The sequence below is a fragment of the Aulonocara stuartgranti genome, assembly GCF_965226115.1.
Source record: "Aulonocara stuartgranti genome assembly, chromosome: 1".
Classification (NCBI taxonomy): domain Eukaryota; kingdom Metazoa; phylum Chordata; class Actinopteri; order Cichliformes; family Cichlidae; genus Aulonocara; species Aulonocara stuartgranti.
The window spans coordinates 19,069,564-19,092,144 of NC_138939.1; the positions used below are offsets into that span (position 1 = coordinate 19,069,564).

A 22,581-nucleotide genomic window follows, 5' to 3' on the forward strand; every position below is an offset into this window, starting at 1 on the left:
CACGCACTGATCTGCTGTTTACTGCTTGCACACATTATTTCCGGGTTTAAAAACTAAAGATTTAACTTTGTGATAGTGAAGTTATACATTTCCTGTTTCTCTGTCTATGTAGACTGCGCTGTAAATGCAAGGTACAGACTGCTCTGAGAGCGAGGATTCGCAACAAACCGGTCTGTAACATTAGCATAAAGAGAACTCGGGAAAGAAAGGATTAGTCATTCGTTTTTAATGATTTTTTTAAAGAATGAAGTTGAAATGTACTAATGAATCTCGAAGTACTATTTCGAGATTAAGTAGATACAAACTAAAAGAAAAAAGTTACAAAAATACAATTTGAAGAAAAAAATGAAATAATATTTTGACAGTAAACATATTTATCTGTTTATTGCTTTGTGCAACCGCATGGTAACCGTGTAAAAGAGACATCTGTAAATTGCATCTGTAATTGGACCAGCAGGTAAGTATAAGGGTATATAAATTACAGAGAAACACTGGCTTTCTATACCTGTACCACCTCAGCCAGAAGGATTATTCTAGCTGCAGTGTATACAATTTATTGTACCCCGCAAAAGTCTGCAGTGTTCTTTGGGTGATGAAACCTATTTGTTATGTTCTGATTCACTAATGTTGAAATCCAGGCTCTGGGGAGGCCACTCTATGACTGACAATGTGTCTTTTCTATCCAGGTGTATTTTTATTGCATCGACAGTGTGTTTGGGGTCGTTGTCATGCTGAAAAATTAAGCCATTGCCAATAAAAATGCTTTGGTACTTTTCTGTGTTTATGATTTCATCAGTTTTGCCCAAATTCTCAACAGCAGTGGCTGAAATACAGTCTCAAACCACTGCAGGCATCTCACTGTTGCACCTCTCTCCTGAGCTGCTCTAATTATGACTTGAACCCAAAATGTCTCATTTGGATTCCTCACTCCATCGGGCCTGTTGCAGCTGATTTTCAGCTCAGTTCTTGTGTAATCTAGCATACCTCAGCCTTTTCTCCTTGTTTCCCTTTCGTAAGAATTGCTTCTTGAAAGCCGCCCTTCCGCTGAGATAATTTCTGATGAGGCTTCAGTGAACAGCATCAGTGATCAGCTGAAGAGACAGATGTATTTCCAATGCTGAAAGGACACAAGTGTCTTGCATTAGAGAATGCTGAGGCTTGTAATACTAAAAGAGAGATTATGCATATAGCAGGATCTAAAAACAAGTGAAAACAATACACAACATTGTTTGTGGGCATGTAACAACAACAACAACAAAGAAATCAATGCAAATAAAGAATTAGAACTGAAAAAGAAAATGTGTAAATTACTGAGACAGGAGAGAGATGGACTTCCAAGTTTGTTTGTTCTTTTTGCAGACTAGAAAATTATGGGCAGCCACATCACTCAAAATGACAAAACAACCCCCCCCCCCAAATAATAATAATAATCTGACATGTACTTTGCTGTTAATGTTAACATACAATTCGCAAGGGTTATGTTTACGTATGAAAGTAAGGGGTATGTCACTTGTATTTTTAGGCGATAACATGTGGTCATTTTTGTTGTCTGTCAGTCTGCAACCACAAAATCTAGGTGCTTCACATCCCAGAAGTGACTGTGACTGACATCCTGTGACTGGCCTATAAATAATTCTCAGTTTTGATGCAGACTTCAAAACAGATCAAAACAGGGATAATCTTTTGTGTGAACCTGTCAAACTTATAATAATGGCCACGTAAAACGACCTTTTTCCTTAGCTGCCCACTTCTACATTCCTTTTCATGTAGCTCCACTGTGATATTGAGAGCCAAACCTCTTATCAAATATAACACTTTATTAAGAATTTTTTGTATATTTCACTTTTGCAGCTTTTTCTGGGTTTTGTCATTATAGGACGTTACTAAATACTATCTGTGGCAGAAATTTATGCCTGTAAAATCTGTGCTGAAACCCTAAATTGCGCTTCTTGTGCTAGATTGAGTATTTTCTCCCACCCAGTGTCTATAAAACGTTACTACACGTGGGATCTATAACTGTCAGATGTGGTTTTTGTTGCACAGCCAGAGCTCTATCTCAAGAATTTCCAGTGTGGGAAAATTTAATCTACTCAAAGATTACTCCGTTTTTGTGCTTTTTAAAATTTATTTATGTATGTATGTATGTATGTATGTATGTATGTATGTATGTATGTATGTATTTTTATTTATCTTTTTTGTATTAAAAAATAGACAAGGATTAAAAAAGTAGACACAAAAGTATACACTAAACTGTCAAACAACAAATTAATAAAACACATCCAACAAAAAGTATACTTTGTTGTGAATTTTTAAAACTCACAGACAGTGACAACCTCGCGATATCCAAAGTTGGACCTGGGAGGTCCAGCTACGCGAGATCACGCAATACAAATGCGCGTGCACTGGGACGCAAAGTGGTCACGGCTACGCCAGGCTCTTATCAATTTACGAGTACTCGTAAAAGTAACCACCTGAACATTTTAGCGCTTTGAAAGGCAGCCCGACTATTAAGTTATTCTACATGTGATTCAGCTGATGCAAATACTTTTAAATGTTTTTAATTTTTATTTATTTATTAGATAAACGCAAAGCTCTCACTTTCAGCTCGTCTGGGACGCAACGTTAGTTTCAAACTGAGAAATATTCTACATTTTATATATTTATTTATGTTTAAGTAAATGACAGATAAATGTTAAGGCGTGAAATGTAAGCTTGTCACCATAGTGGTAAAATGGTGTGTAGACACGTAGATTAAGTAACACGTCGAGTGGGTCACGCGGTTTAATGTGAGTGATAAGCTTTAGAGTTTACAGAATACGAGGTGACCAAAAACGCACCACTGGTTGTCTGCCGCCCCCCTCGTTCGGCCTGAAAGCAATTCACTCTGGTGACGTCACTCGCAGAGTTGTCATGGCGTCTTTGGGACCGAAGCTACCGCTGCAATTTAGCTAAAATCTGTCGACAACTCGTAAACCGAAATGGAGAAAAATGCAAACTTGCATCGAGACGCTGACGGGAGCTCTTTGTGTGCTACGATTGCGGGAGAAATGGGCGAAGCTGCTACTGTCGCTGGAGTGAAAGGAACAGCCGACAAATGCAAGAATAGTGAGGCTCCTCTCTGTAGTTTGGTTAACGTTAGTTATAATATCAGCACCACAACCGATGGTGCTCCCAGTAATGTCACTTCCAGTACCAGTGCCGGGAAGTCTGACGTGCAAGAAGTGGTCGAAGTCCTCCCCGAGCAGCAGCAAGAGGAGGGATACGAGAAGAAGAAGAAGAACGCCGAGGCGAGCGAATTGTGGTCGGGGTCCGATCAGATCAGTAACGGGATGGGGCATGACTCTGTGGTGGCCGCAAAAGACAGCCAGGGTGGTGCCTCAAAGTTGGTAAACAACAAAACCGACGCCTCGTCCTCACCTCCCGATAAAGAGAGCGCAGATGTGCAGGCTGAGGTTTCCGCCAGCGGAGAAAGTGAGCCGACAAAACTTGCCAAACCGACTAATCTGTGTCCGGACAATGCAAACACAGAAAACGTCAAGTCGGGGCTGCCCGCTGATAACGCCTTATCAGAGGGATTGCCGAGTGGGAGTGACCCCGATCCCAGTCTCGGTGGAGAGTCTCGAAGCATAGATTCACTCGAGTCCTTCTCCAACCTCAACTCCTGCCCCAGCTCTGACCTGAACAGTGAGGGGCTGGAGGAAAGAGGACTGGCCTTGGCCCTGCAGAACGAGTACGGGGCTGATGGCACGAAGAGTTCATATGCGAAGGACAGGGCCGCCGGCCAGTCCATATACCACATTAAGTGGATCAAATGGAGGGAGGAGAATACGCCGATCATCACCCAGAACGAGAATGGCCCCTGTCCATTACTGGCCATCATGAATGTCCTTCTGCTTGCATGGAAGGTAAAGGCTTGGAAATGACTGTGGATCAATGCAAACTTGATTTTGCACTGATATAATTAGGCAGATTTCTTAATGCATCTCTGAGCTCTGATAGGTTTCATGCCTTTATAAAGAAAAAGTGTGTATTAAGACTTAACTTAATAACACAACTGTCAGTCTCATCGCTCTGCATTATCTTTTTTTTAATTTTTTATTAATTTCAGCCAAGACACGTCTTTACGTGATTTCACTAGTTAAACCATCATGCCCAAACGCCTTAAGTGCTTACAGGATATATGATGTACGTATCTTTTACATATTTGTCCCGCTGTGTTGTTTTTAAAAATTACTAATGAACTATGGCTCTGCATACGTCTGTTGCAGGTTAAGATGCCACCTATGATGGAAATTATAACTGCTGAGCAACTGATGGAGTATCTCGGTAAGTCTTTGTAATCCTGACAGCACTTAGTCTCCCATGTGTGTTCAGTGACAAGTCCAAAAAGCAGCATAATCCAGTAGCAGTGTCTTGGGCTGCTCCTACAGCATCACACTAACCTGCATTTGGAGTGGCGCCCATGAGTCCATGCACTTGTAAACATAGAAGCCTGCAAAGCCACTGAGTTTCAGTGCCCTCATAAGCGTTCTTGTGTTTCATGTCCTCTCTAATGAGCAGTTACATGCAGGTCATATACAGTGTTGGGAAGGTTACTTTTAAAATGTATTCCACTACAGATTACAGAATACAGGCCCCAAAATGTATTTTGTAACGTATTCCGTTACGTTACTCAATGAGAGTATTCTGAATACTTTGGATTACTTAATATATTGTCATGTTTTTTACAACTACATGAATGTACTATTGCTGTGTGATTTATTGAGGGTTACTCGCCATACCAATACCAACTGGATGTTTAAATCTTAACATAAAATGAGTAACAGTAGGGTGGACATTAGGTAAGGCTGCGCTTTTTTGCAGCGATCTCATATAGAAAACTATTCTGAGCGTATATAAAACAGGTCAAACCGAGGTAAAGGGTCCTCTGGCTAATACGCCGGGTTCCGTGTCGGGCTCGTAGCCGAAAACTGGCTTTACTTTGTTGTGTGGGTCAACTTTGCTAGCGAGAGACAGAGAGATGCGTTGAAAGGCTGCTCCAAAGGAACTTATTGTGTCGGAGAAAAACAGGAACACAGTGTACAGTCCTACAGTCTGAGTCCTAATAGCTTACTTACAACTGGGCTTGTCAGGCACTCTTTTTGGCTGTAGTGGTTATTATTATATTTACATGCTTCCATCTCCCGTTTCTGCTCGGTGACAACTCGTACTTTTCTCCTTTTTCCTCCCTCCCTCGCTCGCACATAACGGGTATGGCAGTCCATTCTCCCTGCAGCACGGACTACACTGCCCATGAGGCTACATTCTTTAGGGCGATGCCTGTAACACTCTGCCTATTGCCTTCATATTAAATCATTTTTAAAAATATTTCTTCACGTCATTGTGCAAGTAGAGGTGACATGAGCCACAAGATTGAGACACAGGCATAAGAGCCTCTTAATGCGCGTTTTGTTTGGGTTTCCACCAGTGTGGAATTACCAAAAATAGAGAGAGCATAGCCTAACATATGAAACAGGAAAAGACCGCCGTGTAATCCATTTATTTCAACAAAGTAACTGTATTCTGAATACCACCTTTTAAACGTTAACTCTAACGGAATACAGTTACTCATATTTTGTATTTGAAATGCGTAACGGCGGTACATGTACTCCGTTACTCCCCAATACTGGTCATATATATATATATATATTATATATATAGCAGCACAGGGGAATCCCCCATCAGCCAGTCTCATGCTGCTGCAGAGGAAACAGGAGCTGTGTCCTGTCATTCATAACTAAAATTAAACTTCAAATATCAAAATAAAGTGTCACATTAGCAAGGGGCTCTTCAGAGGTAGAGTCACCGATCCACACTTGTGTCACTCTCCAGTGCACAATGATCCACGTAAGGTTTTACAACAGATTTACTAGGATTACTTGTGTGTGAGACATACCTCGTCTCTGTTGATCACACTGACAGACAGTGGCAGATTTGTGCGGCCTGATCACTATGTGCATTTAAAATTGCTGTGTGCGTGTGGTACCTCGTGCTTGCACATAATTGCGGCACACACAGTCTTGCGTAGCGTTAAGGGGCTTCTGGATAGCCTCTTTGTCGTAACACGTAAACACCAAGCTCAGAAGTGGTGTTTTTAAAAGGCCAATGGTTGAGTATCACAGCTCACGAGTAAGCAGCGTAGCATGCCAGAGATCCGGCAGATAGATACAGATATTAAGTGACTGTCAGGGATCAGTGAGTCAACAGGTCAGCAGTGAGGGGTTTTCCCAGTTGTGGACTTGCTGTAGTAAAAGCAGTCAGCTGGCAGGCCCCCTGCTGGAAAAAATCTTGACTTGCACTAAAGTCTTTGTCAAGGCTGTCCAGTTCAGCAAGTAAGACAGAGGTGGTTTTTAGGCTACTGTCTGATCAAACATTTTGTGAAAAGCAAGCTTGTGTTTTACAGTTGTAGAACACGGCAGCAGGGCTATACCAAGCCCGAGTGAATGCATCCGCTTGCTTTTCCGGTTTGTTTGTGAAGCATGCATTTGGCACACGATATCATAAGTCCCAATAAAGGTTGAAGAACGTAACAAGCCTTTGCTGAGCTTTGTATTTTTATTTCATTTTACTTGAAAGCCAAGTTCAGAACTGGGCAGTTATTTCCCACAGCATACGCACAAAGAAACCACTGCGTCATTACAATTATAAAGCACTAATCACACAAAAGAAAGCTTAAGAGGCTCTTTTTATTGGATGTATTCCACTTGTTCTGTTTGAGGAAGATGCATATGAAAGCAGTTTTTATCCTAAACGTGTAGCTGTTTTCACTTAATATAGATGTTGTCGACTAGGCGTCCATGGCATTCCTCTGAGCAGTTCTCAGGGAAACTATGTGTTGACAGTGCAGCACGATACTCCTGCCAGTTCCTAATAAATTTATGATTCTTTGTGAAACATTTTTGAAAACCACTTGCTCAAGAGTTTTAAAAGTAAGGAGTAGACGGCAGTAAAGCATTCACAGCGAGGGGAAGAATGTATTTGCCCTTTGCAATGCTGGAAATGTTCATCAGTGAGATCCTAATGAAAAACAAGACAATTAGCAACGAGCGGAAACCTTTGTCTTGAGATGTAACGGTCAGCTGTGTTTTTGGCGCATCTTGAAACTTATCTGTCTACAGCTGATGTACTGTAAAGTCTCAGTTTGTTGAGTGAAGACTTGCATGTTGGTAGTACTGATCAGGGCAAAAAAATAAATAAGTAAAAGAGGAGCCAGACATCTGCCAGGCTCTGCCCTCTGGCACAGCCTGTATTGCTATAGAGGTGAGTCAGCGGAGCTTTCAGGTGATGCCACAGATGACCGAGATTCAGCTCATCCTCCATATTTGTCACAGACCTTTTTTTGGGATACAGCCGACCAGTGCAAAATCTACCAGTGAGCACTAGAAACAGTTCACAACATCTGTTACAATCTTTACTCCATGTAATGAGTTCCAATCCAGATAGTAATTGCGTTGCTCTGGAATATGACTCGACATATCTGCCAATATCGCTCTCTCTCTCTCTCTCTCTCTCTCCAGGTGACTACATCCTGGAAACCAAACCTAAAGAGATATCAGAAGCTCAGCGGTTAAACTATGAGCAGGTAAGGCCTGACTCATACCTAAGCAGGCGTGTGTTTTTGCTTATGTGTGTGTATTAGTAAGCTGCTGACTGTTCACGGTGCTTGAGGAGGAGCGAGGGCTGTTTTGGATGAGTTGGCTCTCACTCTCTTGCTCTCTTCTCACCCTCTCTGTTGAAACGACAAATGTGCACGTTTAACACGAGCTATCTGCTCTGCTCGCTGTCTCTATTGAGATTTCTTTTTACTACAGTGACGACACTGCCGCGCTGCTGTGTCTCATGTCCTGCCAACACCCCGTGTAGCCGCTTGTTTAAACTACAACGGGTTTGCACATTTGCATTGACATAGCAGAGAAGGGCAGCGGATGTTCCATAATATGGTAATAAGGGTCGAGTTGATTGCAAACTGCATACATACGACTGCAGCCTAGCTTTTCTTTTTTCTTCCATTGCTCTGTATGTTACATAAGATGTGTCTTGCAAGGCCCAGGGAACAAAAAGGGTCAACAGTGTCAGATTATGTTGTTTCACATGGCAGTAAATGCTTAGAGACGCTTGGGTAAGTTCAGCTCCCGGCTATTACTGAGGCTGTATGTGTGTGGCTCACAGTGAGAGGCTCTTGGAGATGGAGCTGTGGTTCCCTTGCTTCCTCCCATCTCCACTGCCTGCCTCAGAGTGTGGGAGGGGCCCTGCCTCTTCTCCATTTGCGTGGCAGAGCACCAGCACATCTGTGAATGATTTCAAGCCACACTTGTCCCTCGTTCAGAAAGGGCAAAAATAATGCGCATAGGTTCTTCATAGAAGCTCTCTGGAGCGACCTTTCTAAATTTAAGTTGAGCTGAAATACAACCTCTTGAATAAATCAGCAGTGTCCTCAGCATTCAGAGTAAGGGAGTGGTCAGGGTATGCGTTGCATAGTTATTATGGTGGTCTAATCCTAGATACTGGCCCGGGAGTTGTTTTGCATGTGGGTGTCCTTGTGTCCGTTTGCCGCCTGCGTTTGCAGTTGGGCTGGTTGACACAGTTATGTGGAGACTACAGCGGCCAAGGCTTCTTGGAAGCTGGAAATTATGATTTAAAAAGGAACAAGTCTGAGATGTGTCGTGGATGAGAATCAGATGGTGCCCTCTTCTTGATATGTTGCAGAGACATATTTCCGTTGCTCATTGGATTGATGCAAAATGCAAATGAAGTTACCCCGACTTTGAAAAGGATGCTAGGAGTTCATAACCGAAGTAATTCTATTTATAAATTCCGCTTAAAAGTCATCATCTGTCGCAGGAGTGCATGCGGATTAAAATAGCAGATGCACGGCTGCTCTTTAGCTATTGTTAAATATTTACTCGGTGAAGCTGAGGAAGTGAGTGTAGTTTTGCTAGGCTTTCGTCTCAGTGGACCCAGCTGAACACTGTGATTCATCCACAATCACTGAAGGAAGCGGGCTGGGTTTAAGCATCCTCTCTTGTTCCTATTTAGTGTCATTCATAGTATCGATCATTATTCACAAGTATTTTGCGCTGAGTGAAGCAGGTACAGTCCCAGCAGCTGTAGCATGACTCTGAATTTCTATATGCCCTTAAGTGTGGATTTTTCATTAACGAAGGCAAAATATTTGTGTGTGGTATGTTTGAAATCTCTGTCGAAATAAGCCAGCATTGACTGTAGTTAATAAACTTTAGATAATAGAATAAGTTACAATTAAAAAAACAAATCATACAGCCCAGTTTATAAGGTTTATGGAGGTCCTTGTGTAGTGCAGATTACTGAAGGAGTTATAGTATGCTCTCAGTTGTGTGGGTTGTGGTATCAGAGCCTGATTTAATCCGAGTTGGCTCTATCTAATTAAAAGATGAGAAATGAATGTCTACGCAGAGTTGCCAGTTTATCAGGTTTGTTGTGTAAAAGGTAATTTGCAGGTCTTTTCAACCTTGTATTTTATAACAACTACAGTAAAAGTACCAACTGAAAAAAACATTTTATGTATGTGGTTATTTTGAATTGGATGCAAACAGCATGTTTCAAAAATGTCAACAGAAGGAGAACAAAAATGTAGAAAAGTTGTGTAATACTAAAAATAAACCAGGGGCCAGGTCTTAAAACTAAACTAACTCTCTGTATGTATTATTGTAGGGTCTACCTTACAATATAAAGCGCCTTGAGGCGACTGTTGTTGTGATTTGGGGCTGTATAAATAAAATTGAATTGAATTGAATCAATACGAATAGAGGCTGAGTATTTTTGCGGTAATGGTCAGTTTGGTGGTCAGAGTTTGGGTATTTAATATTTAATGAGTCTTGTACGCAGGGGACAGTTTAAAAATGAGGTTGAATGGCAGTGACCTTTAGGCCACAGGAAGGGTATCCATGAAAGAAATCCTAAAGGCTGTATCCTGTGAGCTAACAAGGAGAGTGACCCTCTGTGGATGCATCAGTGCACACAGCTTGGTTAACTCACACATTTGTGAAGGCACCATTAAAGCTAAACAAGTTTCATCCAGACTCAGTGAATCCGTGCTTGGTTTTAGTGAAAACAGTGGAAAACCACACATATTGCAATTGCACTGTTGTGCTAAGCTGGCCTCCCTGCTGTCTGGACCTGTCATCTACTAATTAGTGTCAAAGTTCTCAATGTTTGATGTGTCATCTTTATTTGTTTTGTTTATTTTTTTCCATTAAATTTCAGTAAATTCTTTCTTAAATGCGTTTGTACAATTTAGTGTAATCCATTGCGAGGGCTCCTTTGCAAAAAATGTATCTCTATGAAGCTTGATGCTTTGACACTGTCAGAAAGAAACTGATTTCTTTTAGGACCTGGTTTGCTTTTCTGCTCTATTGGGAAAAAGAAATATTCCCCCCATGATTTAGACAGATCTAGATTTGTCTTGAATCTGATGACCAAAATATTGAGTATCAAACGCTGCAGATGTGAGCCAGCACAAAAAGTGTGTCCCACTTTGTGGGACATTGCCGTCTTGTAAACTGTTAATAATTAACACCTCAAACTAATGGGTCATGACATTATGTAAGACTTCTGAGGCTGCTGGCCTCCATTCATTGACTGATGTTTTTTAGGCTCAAAGATCTATTGTGTATATGTATAAAGATTTATCTGGCGTGTAGATGTACACAGATGACTGCAGGCAGACCCATAAAATATGCATCAGCTTGCACAGACAACAAATATCTGACAGCTGTATTCACTATTCTCTGTTTGCTTCACAGTGACATAAAATGTACAGTGCATCCTCTGAATCCTCTGATTTCATAGCGCTGGACAGTAATGGACAGAAGCTTTGTGGTAATTTTTAAAACACAGCTGATTACAAAGTATAAAGTCATTAGTGCTGTTTCCCTCCAAACACACGGCATACAGTGCTCAGACTCGTCCCATACTTTTGAAATCATCTCTGGAGTTGCTGTTGTTATGTTACCTACCAACAACCACATGAAAGTCACAAATCCCATCTTTCTGACAGTGTGTTTTGATCGTTACTGGTCTTGGAAAGGCTGCATAATTATAGCACTTTAAAATTGGACTTTTCATACACCCTTTATATTTCTACCAGAACCTGGTGCTCAGTTGTGTTTCTTCACAGTAACAATCAGATTTTATGTTCTTTCAAATCTAGAAATAAAGCGAGCATCTTCTTATTGTTTCTGCATGACTGGTGTCACGGTGATTTCTTGGCTTCATTATGTTGTAAAGTGGGAACGGCTACATGTGTTCTGTTCTTAATTGGAACCTTCATCTTAAGAAAATAAATCCTTTTGGGAACAAAGTCCCTCATGTGCTCAGAGAGAGAAGCAGAGAGGCCTGCCCTTAGACACCTTCGCTTAGATTGTGTAAAAAACAAACAAACTGCAAGGCCCCAGCAGAGTACCATGCTAATGTTACGCTGTGGAAGTGTAACACGGCGGGGCTAGATGAACGTGTGCGTGATGCAGTGCTAATCATCTGATCCACCAGCGCTCATCTGCTGTTGGAGCTCTCTGCCCTAAAATGAGGAGATGTGGTCCATTACACATCCCTGCTAATCCTCCCATCACTGCCGCTTATAAGCATCCTAATCCACACACTCAGATGAGCCAGCTGTGGGCTTTCCACCTCAGCTCTGTGCACCAAAGGGTCAAAGCTGGAGCAGCCCAGCGCTTATTGGACACGATCCTATTGCTAGCAGGGGGATGTCAAAACACTTCACAGAAAATACTCTGAAGCCATTGTGGGAAAAACAGGGGAAAAAAGGAAAGACATTTCTGTATTAGATGGTGGGAATTTTTCTGCCTTTTTATTGTTTGTCTATTACTTATTTAGTCTGGTGTGGTATAAATGGCTTTGCGGGGAGGTCTTTTATAGTTAAAAGTCCAAAATGTATCCCCTCCTTCACATTTTTCAAAACTATCCAGTGGGCCTGATTGGAGTCTTTACCAGGGCTGGTTCTAACCCCTGGGCTTTATGTTTGACACCGCCGGTCACCCCTGAGTCCACACAAACTGCCCTGAAAACATGAAGACATTTCGATGCTTGCATATTAGATGTAGTGTATCACAGAAATAAAGTTTTTCATTTGCATAGTGATTCAAACTAGATCATAATAGTAAGACCATATTTTATTCATAGTTTTATGGAAAATGTGTGCAAAGTCATGTCCAAAATAATAAAATTGATTTGTGTCAGACAAAACCCTTAGAAAACATTTCTATAATTCATTTGGAAGCATTTTCCCTACAGCTGCTTGGAATTACTATTATTATTAGTTTGGACAAGAGAAGTTTTTAACTGATTAAACATATGAAGGCATTTTTATAATGCAATACAGCTGAGAGAAAATAAATGGGGTTTAATTGTTTAATATTAGAATTTAAAAACTGAAAAATGCAAATAAATCTCCACTTTGTAGGCTCGTATTTATCTTTCTGGTATGTGTGACGGTGGTAATTGGTTTTTGGTTTGTGGAACTTTTTTTTAATCTTCCCATAGAACACACTATACACTCATAATAGAGTTGTCGGGCTCAGCTGCGAGGCTTATCTTGATTTCAGAGTTAAATGGCAGGAGAGGTTTAGTGCCAGCTGGGAAACATTGCTCTGAGGCTGAGTGCAGGAATTAGTCTCTCTCATTGGGTCCTCAGGTGTGTGGTGCAGTTATGTATATAGAGTATTTGCTCTAATATTCATACGGTGAAGTAAAAAGGCTGGTTTTCTAATTAAATCCTCTCTTACCGATAAAGAAAGAATGCCAGTCGGATCCACAGAAAAGGATTTTCCACTTGCGCACGATGTATTTGTGTCTGCTTTAAAACCTTTTTACTCTACAGAGATAATGAAAATCCACCAGTCAAAACATGGCTAATGAGAAGTACAACCAGAGACTTTTCTATTAAAATTTTTCTTTCTAAATGTGAGAAAAAAAAATAAAGATTTGCTGATATTTGTTTGAAATATACTTAAAACATGTTTTTGTATTACTATATCAGAAAAGCCTTTTTTATGTATCTATAGCACACGGATCAGGGTCAGCCATGTGCTGTGGATCATCGTGTGTATGTGTGCTGCAATAACAAAGGAGGAAAAGAGCTAGCACACACCTAAAACATTACTGTAAAGAGGACGGGGTGTGTTTGTGTGTGTGGGAGTGTGTGAAGATTGTGGAACAGCTGATAGTTACTAAAGATGGCCTCCCAAACAACTTCACATTAGGTGGTAAAATGTGTGCGAATGCTTTGAGTTTAGAACGAGCAGCATCCCGAGGAAGTCATTATTAAAAACATGGTGTTGTTAAAGCATAACAAAAAACACAACATTTAACTATCAATATTAGGGCAGCTCATTCAGACAACTTTACACCAAGCATGGCATTTCCTTGGGTCCCCAACCGTACACCTGCTAAGTGTGAAGAAAAGAGGATGAGCAGTTGTCAACAAAAGCGGAGTACAGGCGCACACATAGAGACTAATTCCTCTATAGTGAGAGGTTTTCTTATCAGTGTAAAAGACAATGTTTTTCTCAGTACTGTTGGATTTGGCTTTAATTGAAAAATAGCAGTGGCATACAAGCTCTCAGTCAGGTTCTAATATGCAGGATGTAACTGAAACAATTTGAATCTCATGCAAAATGATGCCGTCTCATTCATACGACTGTTAGTTTGTTTGGGCTTTTTATGCAGGGATCCTGCTCTCTGCCTGTTAGGCCTTATTTTCTTCTTATGTTGCTTATTAGGTGGTATCTGGGCTGCAGCCTCTGTGCAGTGATTGTGTAGTCACTGGGCAAGAAGATTGTGCAGGGTTTGGATGCAGGTCTCTATGAAAACACAACAACTAGGTTACGGTTTAGCTTCAGGCCTCCCTGTTTTCTCACCTGTGAACTATGTTTTTAGGTTGTGTTTACACAAAATCCAAGACCTTCCTGTGGGTTTATGTTCAAGGAGTTGAACATAAACAGGTGTTTTGTTTCGTTTTGTTTTGTTTAAAACTTACAAAGGTTGTGCAGTCGCACTTTTTTTTCAACTGAGAAATATGCCAGAATTTCCCATTTTTCTCTCAAGCAGAACTTGAAAAACTCAGCCCACTCATTACAAGAGGAACTAAATAAGAAATCTTATTTTTACAGGAATTTAAATGTTGAAAGCTTTGTCCACTGCTGCATTCACCCTTTTTTCTGTGCCTCTAAAGTATCTGCCACTGTGCACTGACTTGTGTAAAGCACTTTTAAAACATGGGTAAGCTATTAAGAATTGAAACTTGACTTTAAGAACATTTTAACAAGAATACACTGAGAAGTGGGTGAGGGAAAACTGAAGCAAAATAAAGCAAATCAACACTCTGTTTTATAATGGAAAATTAAGCGCACAGGTGAAACACAATGACATGGAACTGTATTCACAAACTTACTGCAACGGGGACCGGTCATATCTGACAAATAGGCTCAGTCATCCAGGTTTTCCAGGATTTAACTGTTATACCCAGAATGCCAGTTTGTGCTCTCTGTTTGGGGGTTAAAGGTTTGTAGTTCCATAGGTTTGATTCCCAGCTCCTCCAGTGTCCATATTAAAGATCTTCAATAAGATGCTATACAATATAAATACAGCCCATTTACCACACCACGTACAAATCAGGAGCCTCTGATTCTCTCCTGGTTCCTGTGCCCAGCCACTACTGTCGGGTACACGGCATAAAACATGATCTAATCTGAAAGATAGATGGATGTGGATTCAGTTTTTTTACTTTTTCAGGACTTTTGTTTGTTTGTATTTTTTTCGCCTCCTGGTATCACAGCTCAGTCCGTTCATAGCAGCCACAGTGGGTTTGTTTTGTCACAGTGTGATAGCGGCAGGGGGGGGTGGTATCATGCGAAAAAGTGACGTCAGTGCATCTTTCGGCTACAGTGAGTCATCTCCCATCATCTGGTCATAAAGACATGACACATTGAGGGAAGAAACGACATTTGAAGTTGATCTTACCAACTGCTGCAAGCAAACAAAAAGTAAAAATCTGCTTTACTTGAATTTTTGAAAGGAAAAAATAAAATATTATTATTAGCCGCTTAAAACATATACTGATGTCGTTGAGTTTAGATGAAAAGATGAACTGTGTGTAGTTTGTTACGGCGTGAAATAATCACAGGAATATTTAATTGCATGAAGTTGACTGATTGAGCAAAAAGTAAAAAGAGCAGTATATATGAAAATAACTCCGCTACAATAAAATAATGTGATCTGGCAAAACTACATGAAAGCAGGTTTTTGTATTGGTGTAAGTGACAGCTAATGGTTTATTTTAAAGTTCTAGAAATTGATCCACGAGGACCCCAGCAACTGTTGTGATTACTTGCATTTTTTCTGATCAGTTCAATTTGATTTGTATAACATCTGTGTCTCACGCTGCTGCGCTGTGTCCTTTCTGTTTTCTAGAACATGAGTGATGCCATGGCAGTGTTGCATAAGCTGCAGACAGGTCTAGACGTGAATGTGAAGTTCACCGGGGTGCGAGTCTTTGAGTACACCCCAGAATGCATTGTGTTTGATCTGCTGGACATCCCTCTTTACCACGGCTGGCTGGTTGACCCCCAGGTGAGATGGATCTTATTTTGCCTTTACTGCCGTAGAAATCGGCCCGTTTTCTTTTTCTTCAACATAATATGAATACTCTCAGTTTTGTGTTTTTTGTGGTTTTTTTTGTTTTGTTTTTTTTCTCCACACATATACGTTGGACGTTGAATTCATTTTAGTTGTAGTCCAATTAAGTAGTCTTGTTCTAACTTATTACTGCAAATTGTAGCCTCAATTTTCAGTTCTTAGCTAACAGGAGCAGCACCTGGGTCTTCTGCTGCTGTAGCCCATCTGCTTCAAGGTTTTACATGCTGTGCATTAAACGATGCTCTTCTGCATACATTGGGTGTAATGAATGGTTAGTTGAGGTAGTTTTGCCTTCCTATCATATTGAAGACATTTTCAGCTAGAGAACTGCAGGTCCGAGGATATTTTCTCTTTTTCAGGCTTGTAAACCTCGAGATAGTTGTGTGGGAACATCTCAGTAATTTAACACTTCCTGAAATACTCACATCAGCCCATCTGCCACAACCACAGTCACTTAAATCACCTTTTATTCCCATTCTGATGCTCAGTTTGAACTTCAGCACATCCTCTTTCATGTTCACATGTCTCCATGTATTGACTTGCCCCCTTTTTTGTTTTTTAATCTGTGCTTTATTCTAACATCTCATACAGTGCAGCATCATTTTCAAGCAGTTTTACATTTCGACAGGTCATGTTTTTCTTTATTTGCATGCCACATGACTTTACATCCTCGATATGACGCTTTAAAAATTAATGTCAAAACAAGAGCATAAAAACAAATTGTTCTGATTAACCCCACAAACAGGGAGGAAATTAATAAATGATTAAACAAAAAAATGTGCCAAAAAGAATAGAAAGAGATGTGGATTGAAGCACCTTGTTGTAATTATAAGGCCATTGCAGAGTTAAAAAGCTTTATAAAACAGAGATTTTGTAGCTTCAATGACTTTTAGCTAATTTGATATGTTTGCATGCTTTTACTTCCATATGTTTTGTGGTGGTGGATTAAGCTTTAGAAACCAATTTATAATACATTCAGTGGGGGCACCTGGAGCACAAAGACTTTAGTCTTAGGGTGTTATTATTAGATTTGTGAAAAGAAAAAAAATAATGTTAAAAATGATTGGATAAAAGAAATGACAATTAAAAAGATGAACAAGAATGTTTTTCATTTGGTTTTAAACTCGTCCAATATGTGTGCCAACATTATCAGAGCACGATGTGGTTGCTTGTTCCAGCAGCGTCTCCAGTATCAGGGGCGAGTCGGAGAACAATCATTTGTTCTGCTTCAGAGGACCTGAGAGGTTGAGTTGGTTCATGGCTTAGGAGCCTGTCAGAGAGAGGAGGAGGTCTCCAACCTTTAAAAAAAATGAGCCATCCACTATAACGCATGCACCTTAACAGAAAGCTCTTTATTCTGGACATGAACAGAAATGATGAGTGTAGGTGGCAATCTCCTCATTTCAATACAAGCTACTGGAATTAGTCTCCAAATGCAGCTCACACCGTACCTCTCCATTAGCACGTAATTAGAATTTACTCTTGTACCAGTTTCAGCTCACCTTTTCTTTGAAAGTTTTATTTTTGTTCTATTTTATCAGCTTTTCTTTATCTAATCGTTCTCCAAGTCCTTATGAGTCTGCAGATGTTTACAGCAAAAACAGATCTGAAAGTAAAAGGTGACCTTTTAAAGTGCACTCTCCCATTTGATCGTCTTTTTGAGAAACGTTAATGAAAGGTCATGTTCTTTATAAGTGTGTAATCTGTATAAAGACTTAATAGGTGAGTGTAACAGATTTAAATAAGTTAACTTTTTGGGGAGCTGCTGTCATAAATTTTCTTTTGGTTTTTCTGCAGCTTTTCGTAAAACAACATCAAAGCTTGTTGAATGTTCTTTCCCACACTTTTTATCTTTGTTTACAGATGCATGATATTGTAAAGGCAGTGGGCAACTGCAGCTATAACCAGCTGGTCGAAAAGATAATATCCTGCAAACAGTCAGACAACAGTGAGCTGGCAGGAGAAGGTAAGTGCTTTCTCTACTCTCCTGATCTGCCCGACTGCTTTCTAGTCTCCCATTTCTTCTCTTTTGATCCTGTGTACTTGAAGCTGGTGAGAAAAGAGAAAAGTTGTACATTTTAGTAAAATAATAAAAAGATTTTTCTTTTTTTTTTCTTTTAAAAAACAAAAAAATGTGAAACATTTTTTTGTTGGCATTACATTAGACATGCTTCCCCAGAAAACCACAGACTGAGTTTAAACAAAAACCAGGACATACTTGTGACTACTCATCAAATGACCTATTTCCTCGGCTCACAGCGTTCCTACCAGCTGTCTGTAACTTCTCAACTAAATATTTGCTCAATCAACACTGAGCTTCCTAAGTAGTTGTCAGCTGGGCTGCTACCACATCGACACATCACCGCATTAGTCGATGTCCCGATATGGTTCATTTAATTATCTTGGACAGAGATTAAATTCTGAGAAAACTGAGTTTTGTGTAAAGTTGATTAAATCTTTAAAAGATTCATTCACAATCTAGGGTAGAGTGTTTCTCAGTGGTAGCATTCCACTGATTTTGAGTTTTGAATGCTGCTCTGTTGTACAGATGTCAAATGTGACTGTAAAGGTTGCCAGTTCGAGCAGAGAGTCAGAGTTGCTCAGAGTGAGGATAGACATTACAGCAGAATTTCCACAAAGCTTTCCAAGTAGCGACCTGTGTTCATGAATGAACTGGGATTGCTTGATTGGAGTCCAGGCGACTCATCCAAGTGGTAGCTCAATGACAAAAATAGCTTTTATGGGATCTAGCACGTAAAGCTAATCAAAACAAAGGAACTAAAATTTATAGTCACCTAAATCTGCTTTATATTCCCCAAGGAATTTAAACCAATTAAAAGTCATCAGTGTTTCTTCATTTTCTAATCTAACTTCATTTAATTTTCTGTTTTGTGTTTTTTTTTTCTCTTCTCTCTCATTAGGCATCGTAGCAGAGCAGTTTTTAAACAGCACAGCCACCCAGCTGACTTACCATGGACTGTGTGAGCTCACATCTACGGTACAGGAGGGAGAGCTCTGCGTCTTTTTCAGGAATAATCACTTCAGCACCATGATCAAGTACAAGGTAAAACTACCAAAAAAGTAACAGCATATTTGCTCTGACTGTGAACCTTATTGATGTAACTTGCATTTAATATATTTTCCTGATCAAGACGGCATTTGGCAACCTTCACTGGGCTTTATTTGGTTCACTCCAAGAATGAAAGGTCATCATTCCTCCATGTTGTTTCCTCTTTCATCTACAGTAAATGAAAACCTCTGCGCCATCAATGAAATAGTGAAAAACGACTATTCAGAAGAGTAATACTACGTAAGTTATCAGGTAGCCTCACTACTACCTGATAACTCTTAATGGCAAGTTTTGATACCTTAGTATATATCAATAAAGACAAGGTTTGACGATTTTTCCAAGGGTAGTTGCATAGACAGAGACCACCCTGTCGACACCCAGTCGTTCTGTTCCATAAGCAGGTCTGGAATATGACAGAAACTGCTCAGCTCAGAAAAGAGCTTCAAGAGTTACTCTTAGTATGCTTTAAAGGGGTAAAGAGTTGAGATTTATGTAAGAAGCCACTGCTACATTGCAACAGCTTAAATGGGTCAGGACGTCATGATACCATCTGTCCCTCTAGCAGCAACAAGTCTTGCAGCCCTTTAAATGTCAGTTGTTGTAGATTGTATGTGATATATGAACACAAAGTATAATCGTAAAACGATTAAAATAACGTAAAAATAATATAACGTGTTTTTTTTTTCAATCGAGGTGCAATTGGTTGCACAGAGGATGTTCACCTGGGAGAGCAGTGTCCAAATGACCTAGTGGGAGGGGCTACACAACATGCATAACAAACCTACTGAAGTGTTAATAAGTTACAGTTGAGCTCACAGAGAACAGCTCAACCACTTTCTTGTTTCTGATGAGTAGTTCTTTTGCCTTTAAGTGGCATCTGTGTAGTTAATGATATGCTTTAATATATTCATCAGTCTGAAGAAAGCTGTTTATTTATGTGTACATAACATTAGACACCACATTCACAGTGACCCTAAGAGGGTCATTGCTTACCATATATCTGCAGCAGGGAATAACCTTTCCTGTTATCCACGGAAGGGGAAGTGAGTGTCTGTTCTTTCATTTTGAATAGTACACTTGTTGCCAATATAAGCAAAGCAGTGCATGTGTGTGCCCAACAACCATCAGACAAAGCATAATAACAGCCCATGGTCTCTTGTAATCACTCCAAAGCAGACCTTTGCATGAACTTGTACACATACATGCTAAACAGCCTTATTTATCTGTGAAGACTGTATGTGTAGGGTCTAGCATGTGATTTAATCTGAACACTGGCACGTTGTTTTTATTCTTCATAAATAATTCTCCTTCAAATAATTAATATGGGGATCCGAGGAAGGGGATCAGATAAATACCGAAGCACTTTATGTCCGACATCAAAAGAGTTAATCCTGTGAAAGAGTTTATTATTATAGAACAATCAACATTTCCTCAACTTAATATTTTGTAACCAAACTCATTATAATAATAATCATAATTATAAGGAAAATAACAATAAGAGTAATAATATAACTTTGTCTGTCTACATACTCGTTCCATGATCCAAAATTCAACAACCACACTGGCACACAGGCACATCTTAGGCCTCTGAAGGTTCTTATCTAGATTACATATTATCTCTCCATGTTACCTAGCAACCACCTAGCAACAGACTAAAGTGACCCATTTTTAACTTTAACTAATGCACCTGTAAAACCTTATAAAAGAATCATATTTTAATGTTGCAACAGTAACTATTAGTAACATCTAATAGCCTCAAAACGTTAAAATTATGTAATTTTTTTTTACACCATCATGTTGCCTGGCAACCACTTAACAGTGGCCTAAGGTGACATTTATATGGTAAATCAAATCAAATCAAATCACTTTTATTGTCACATCACATGTGCAGGTACATTGGTACAGCACAAGCGAGTGAAATTCTTGTGTGCGAGCTTCACAAGCAATAGAGTTGTGCAAAATACAATAACATAAACAGGCAAAATATACGAATGGCTAAATCTGAAACTAATAAATATATGTACAATATATAATAGTATATGCAAAAAATAATAATTTCGGGATGTGTATACTAAATGTTTTTCTACGTGTGTGTGTGTGTGTATACACATATTTTACAAATTAAATAGAGTCAACAATAAATAAAATATATAAAAATATACAGAGTTGAGACATGTGCAAAACAGTGGCATTAGTGTACAGTATGTAGTGCATAATGTTGAAGTTCCAGTAGTGAAGGTGAGGTGTCTATGACGTGTTCAGCAGTCTGATGGCCTGATGGCCTGTAAAAGCTGGGGTCCTGAGTAGGGATGGGTATCGTTTAGGTTTTATCCGATACCAGTGCCAAATCGATACTTTTGAAATGATGCCGGTGCTCGAACCGGTGCTTAAAGAATGGAGAACACAAACTTTGTCCAAAAACCTCCTATGTTTTTATTTTTAGCAGTCTCTTTTTTTTCTGCAAAATGATAAGCACGGTCCAGCCCTACACACGGAGCGATCCGAGCTAACTCGCTAATGGAGATTTGCCACACCCGCAGTAGATGTGCTCTGTGTGAGGTCTCGCAGCAAGCTATCAAATACGGTACATTTGATAGCTTTTAAAAAAATGCTATGCGTCGCCAGGTGTTTCATCAGATTCGAGGTGTTACCTCCTTTGCACAGTATCAGCTTAAAGCACTTGTTGCAGGCTGCTGAGTTTGCATCTTTTGCTGTGAAGTACAGCCAGACTTGTGACCGCTTCGCCTTGGGCATTTTTAATCTGTAGCTCTGCTCTAAAAGAACGTACGTACCTGGGCCCGCCTACTGTACTTGGAAAGGTAAAATGATCGGCTAGAATCCAAAGTGTATGACATCTCAGGGAGAAAAAAAAAGCACCGAAATGTGCGCTGCTTTTCGGTCTGGTTACTACCGTTTATGTCAGAACCGGTGCCATAATGGCACCGGATATCGGTACCCATCCTTGTCCTGAGTCCTGTAAATCAGTTTGCCAACACCACCAACAGACCAACTAATATTGTGGCATTGGCATGTATTATTAATAATGATCATTTAAATGATGAAAATAGAAAATGGTAGACAATAATCTCTGGCTCCACAAAGCTGATAAATTCTGGAACTGAGACTGCTTACTTTGACCTTCAGCGCTATCACATTGTCCAAATCTGACAAATAACCTTTGAAAGTCCTTCACCTCCTTTGTGGTAATAACAAATACACATTGTACTAACAGCATGTTTGTATACACTGATAAGATGTGTGTAATCTGTGTGTGTTGTTTCCCAGGGCCAGCTGTACCTTCTGGTTACAGACCAAGGTTTCCTGACGGAGGAGAAGGTTGTCTGGGAAAGTCTGCACAACGTTGACGGCGACGGCAATTTCTGCGATTCGGAGTTCAGGTTGCGGCCTCCTTCTGATCCAGAGACTGTATACCGTGGCCAGCAGGATCAGATAGACCAGGTCTGAGCACTGATGCAGGCAAGACTAGCAGAACCAGTAACAATTCCCGTCCAGACCGTGATGTGTTTAAATGTGTTGTGCTTTTCACACCATCAGTGTGACACAAAGTAACGTTTTGGTTTGTTTTTTTTTTAGCTGCTTTAAAGCATTGGCCTCAATGAAACACAACACCAGTTCCCATGAGACACAGAATTATCGAAGTGAATAGACACGGGAAATGAAGCCAAAGAAATAAACTCTGCGTCAACCCAGGCTAAAAAAAAATATAATGGAAACTTCTTAAATAATAAATGTGTTGTAGCTCCCAGTGCAAATCACATACA

General features: G+C 40.0%; 1 protein-coding gene across 2 annotated transcripts in view; it reads left to right on the forward strand.

Annotated features, from left to right (window-relative positions):
* Positions 1–2,845: 2,845 nt before the first annotated feature.
* Positions 2,846–22,581, forward strand: part of mindy2 (MINDY lysine 48 deubiquitinase 2) — a 30,071-nt gene continuing 10,335 nt past the window's right edge. Inside the window, exons 1-7 of one of the 2 annotated variants that reach the window (XM_082542587.1) lie at positions 2,846–3,905; positions 4,269–4,326; positions 7,557–7,621; positions 15,505–15,663; positions 17,593–17,695; positions 18,651–18,793; positions 22,085–22,276. In XM_082542587.1, the coding sequence (XP_082398713.1) occupies positions 2,979–3,905; positions 4,269–4,326; positions 7,557–7,621; positions 15,505–15,663; positions 17,593–17,695; positions 18,651–18,793; positions 22,085–22,264 (1,635 nt within the window). In that variant the 5' untranslated portion in view covers positions 2,846–2,978 and the 3' untranslated portion in view covers positions 22,265–22,276. The remainder of the gene's footprint in view (positions 3,906–4,268; positions 4,327–7,556; positions 7,622–15,504; positions 15,664–17,592; positions 17,696–18,650; positions 18,794–22,084; positions 22,277–22,581) is intronic. The other variant, XM_082542586.1, reaches the window with a different exon arrangement.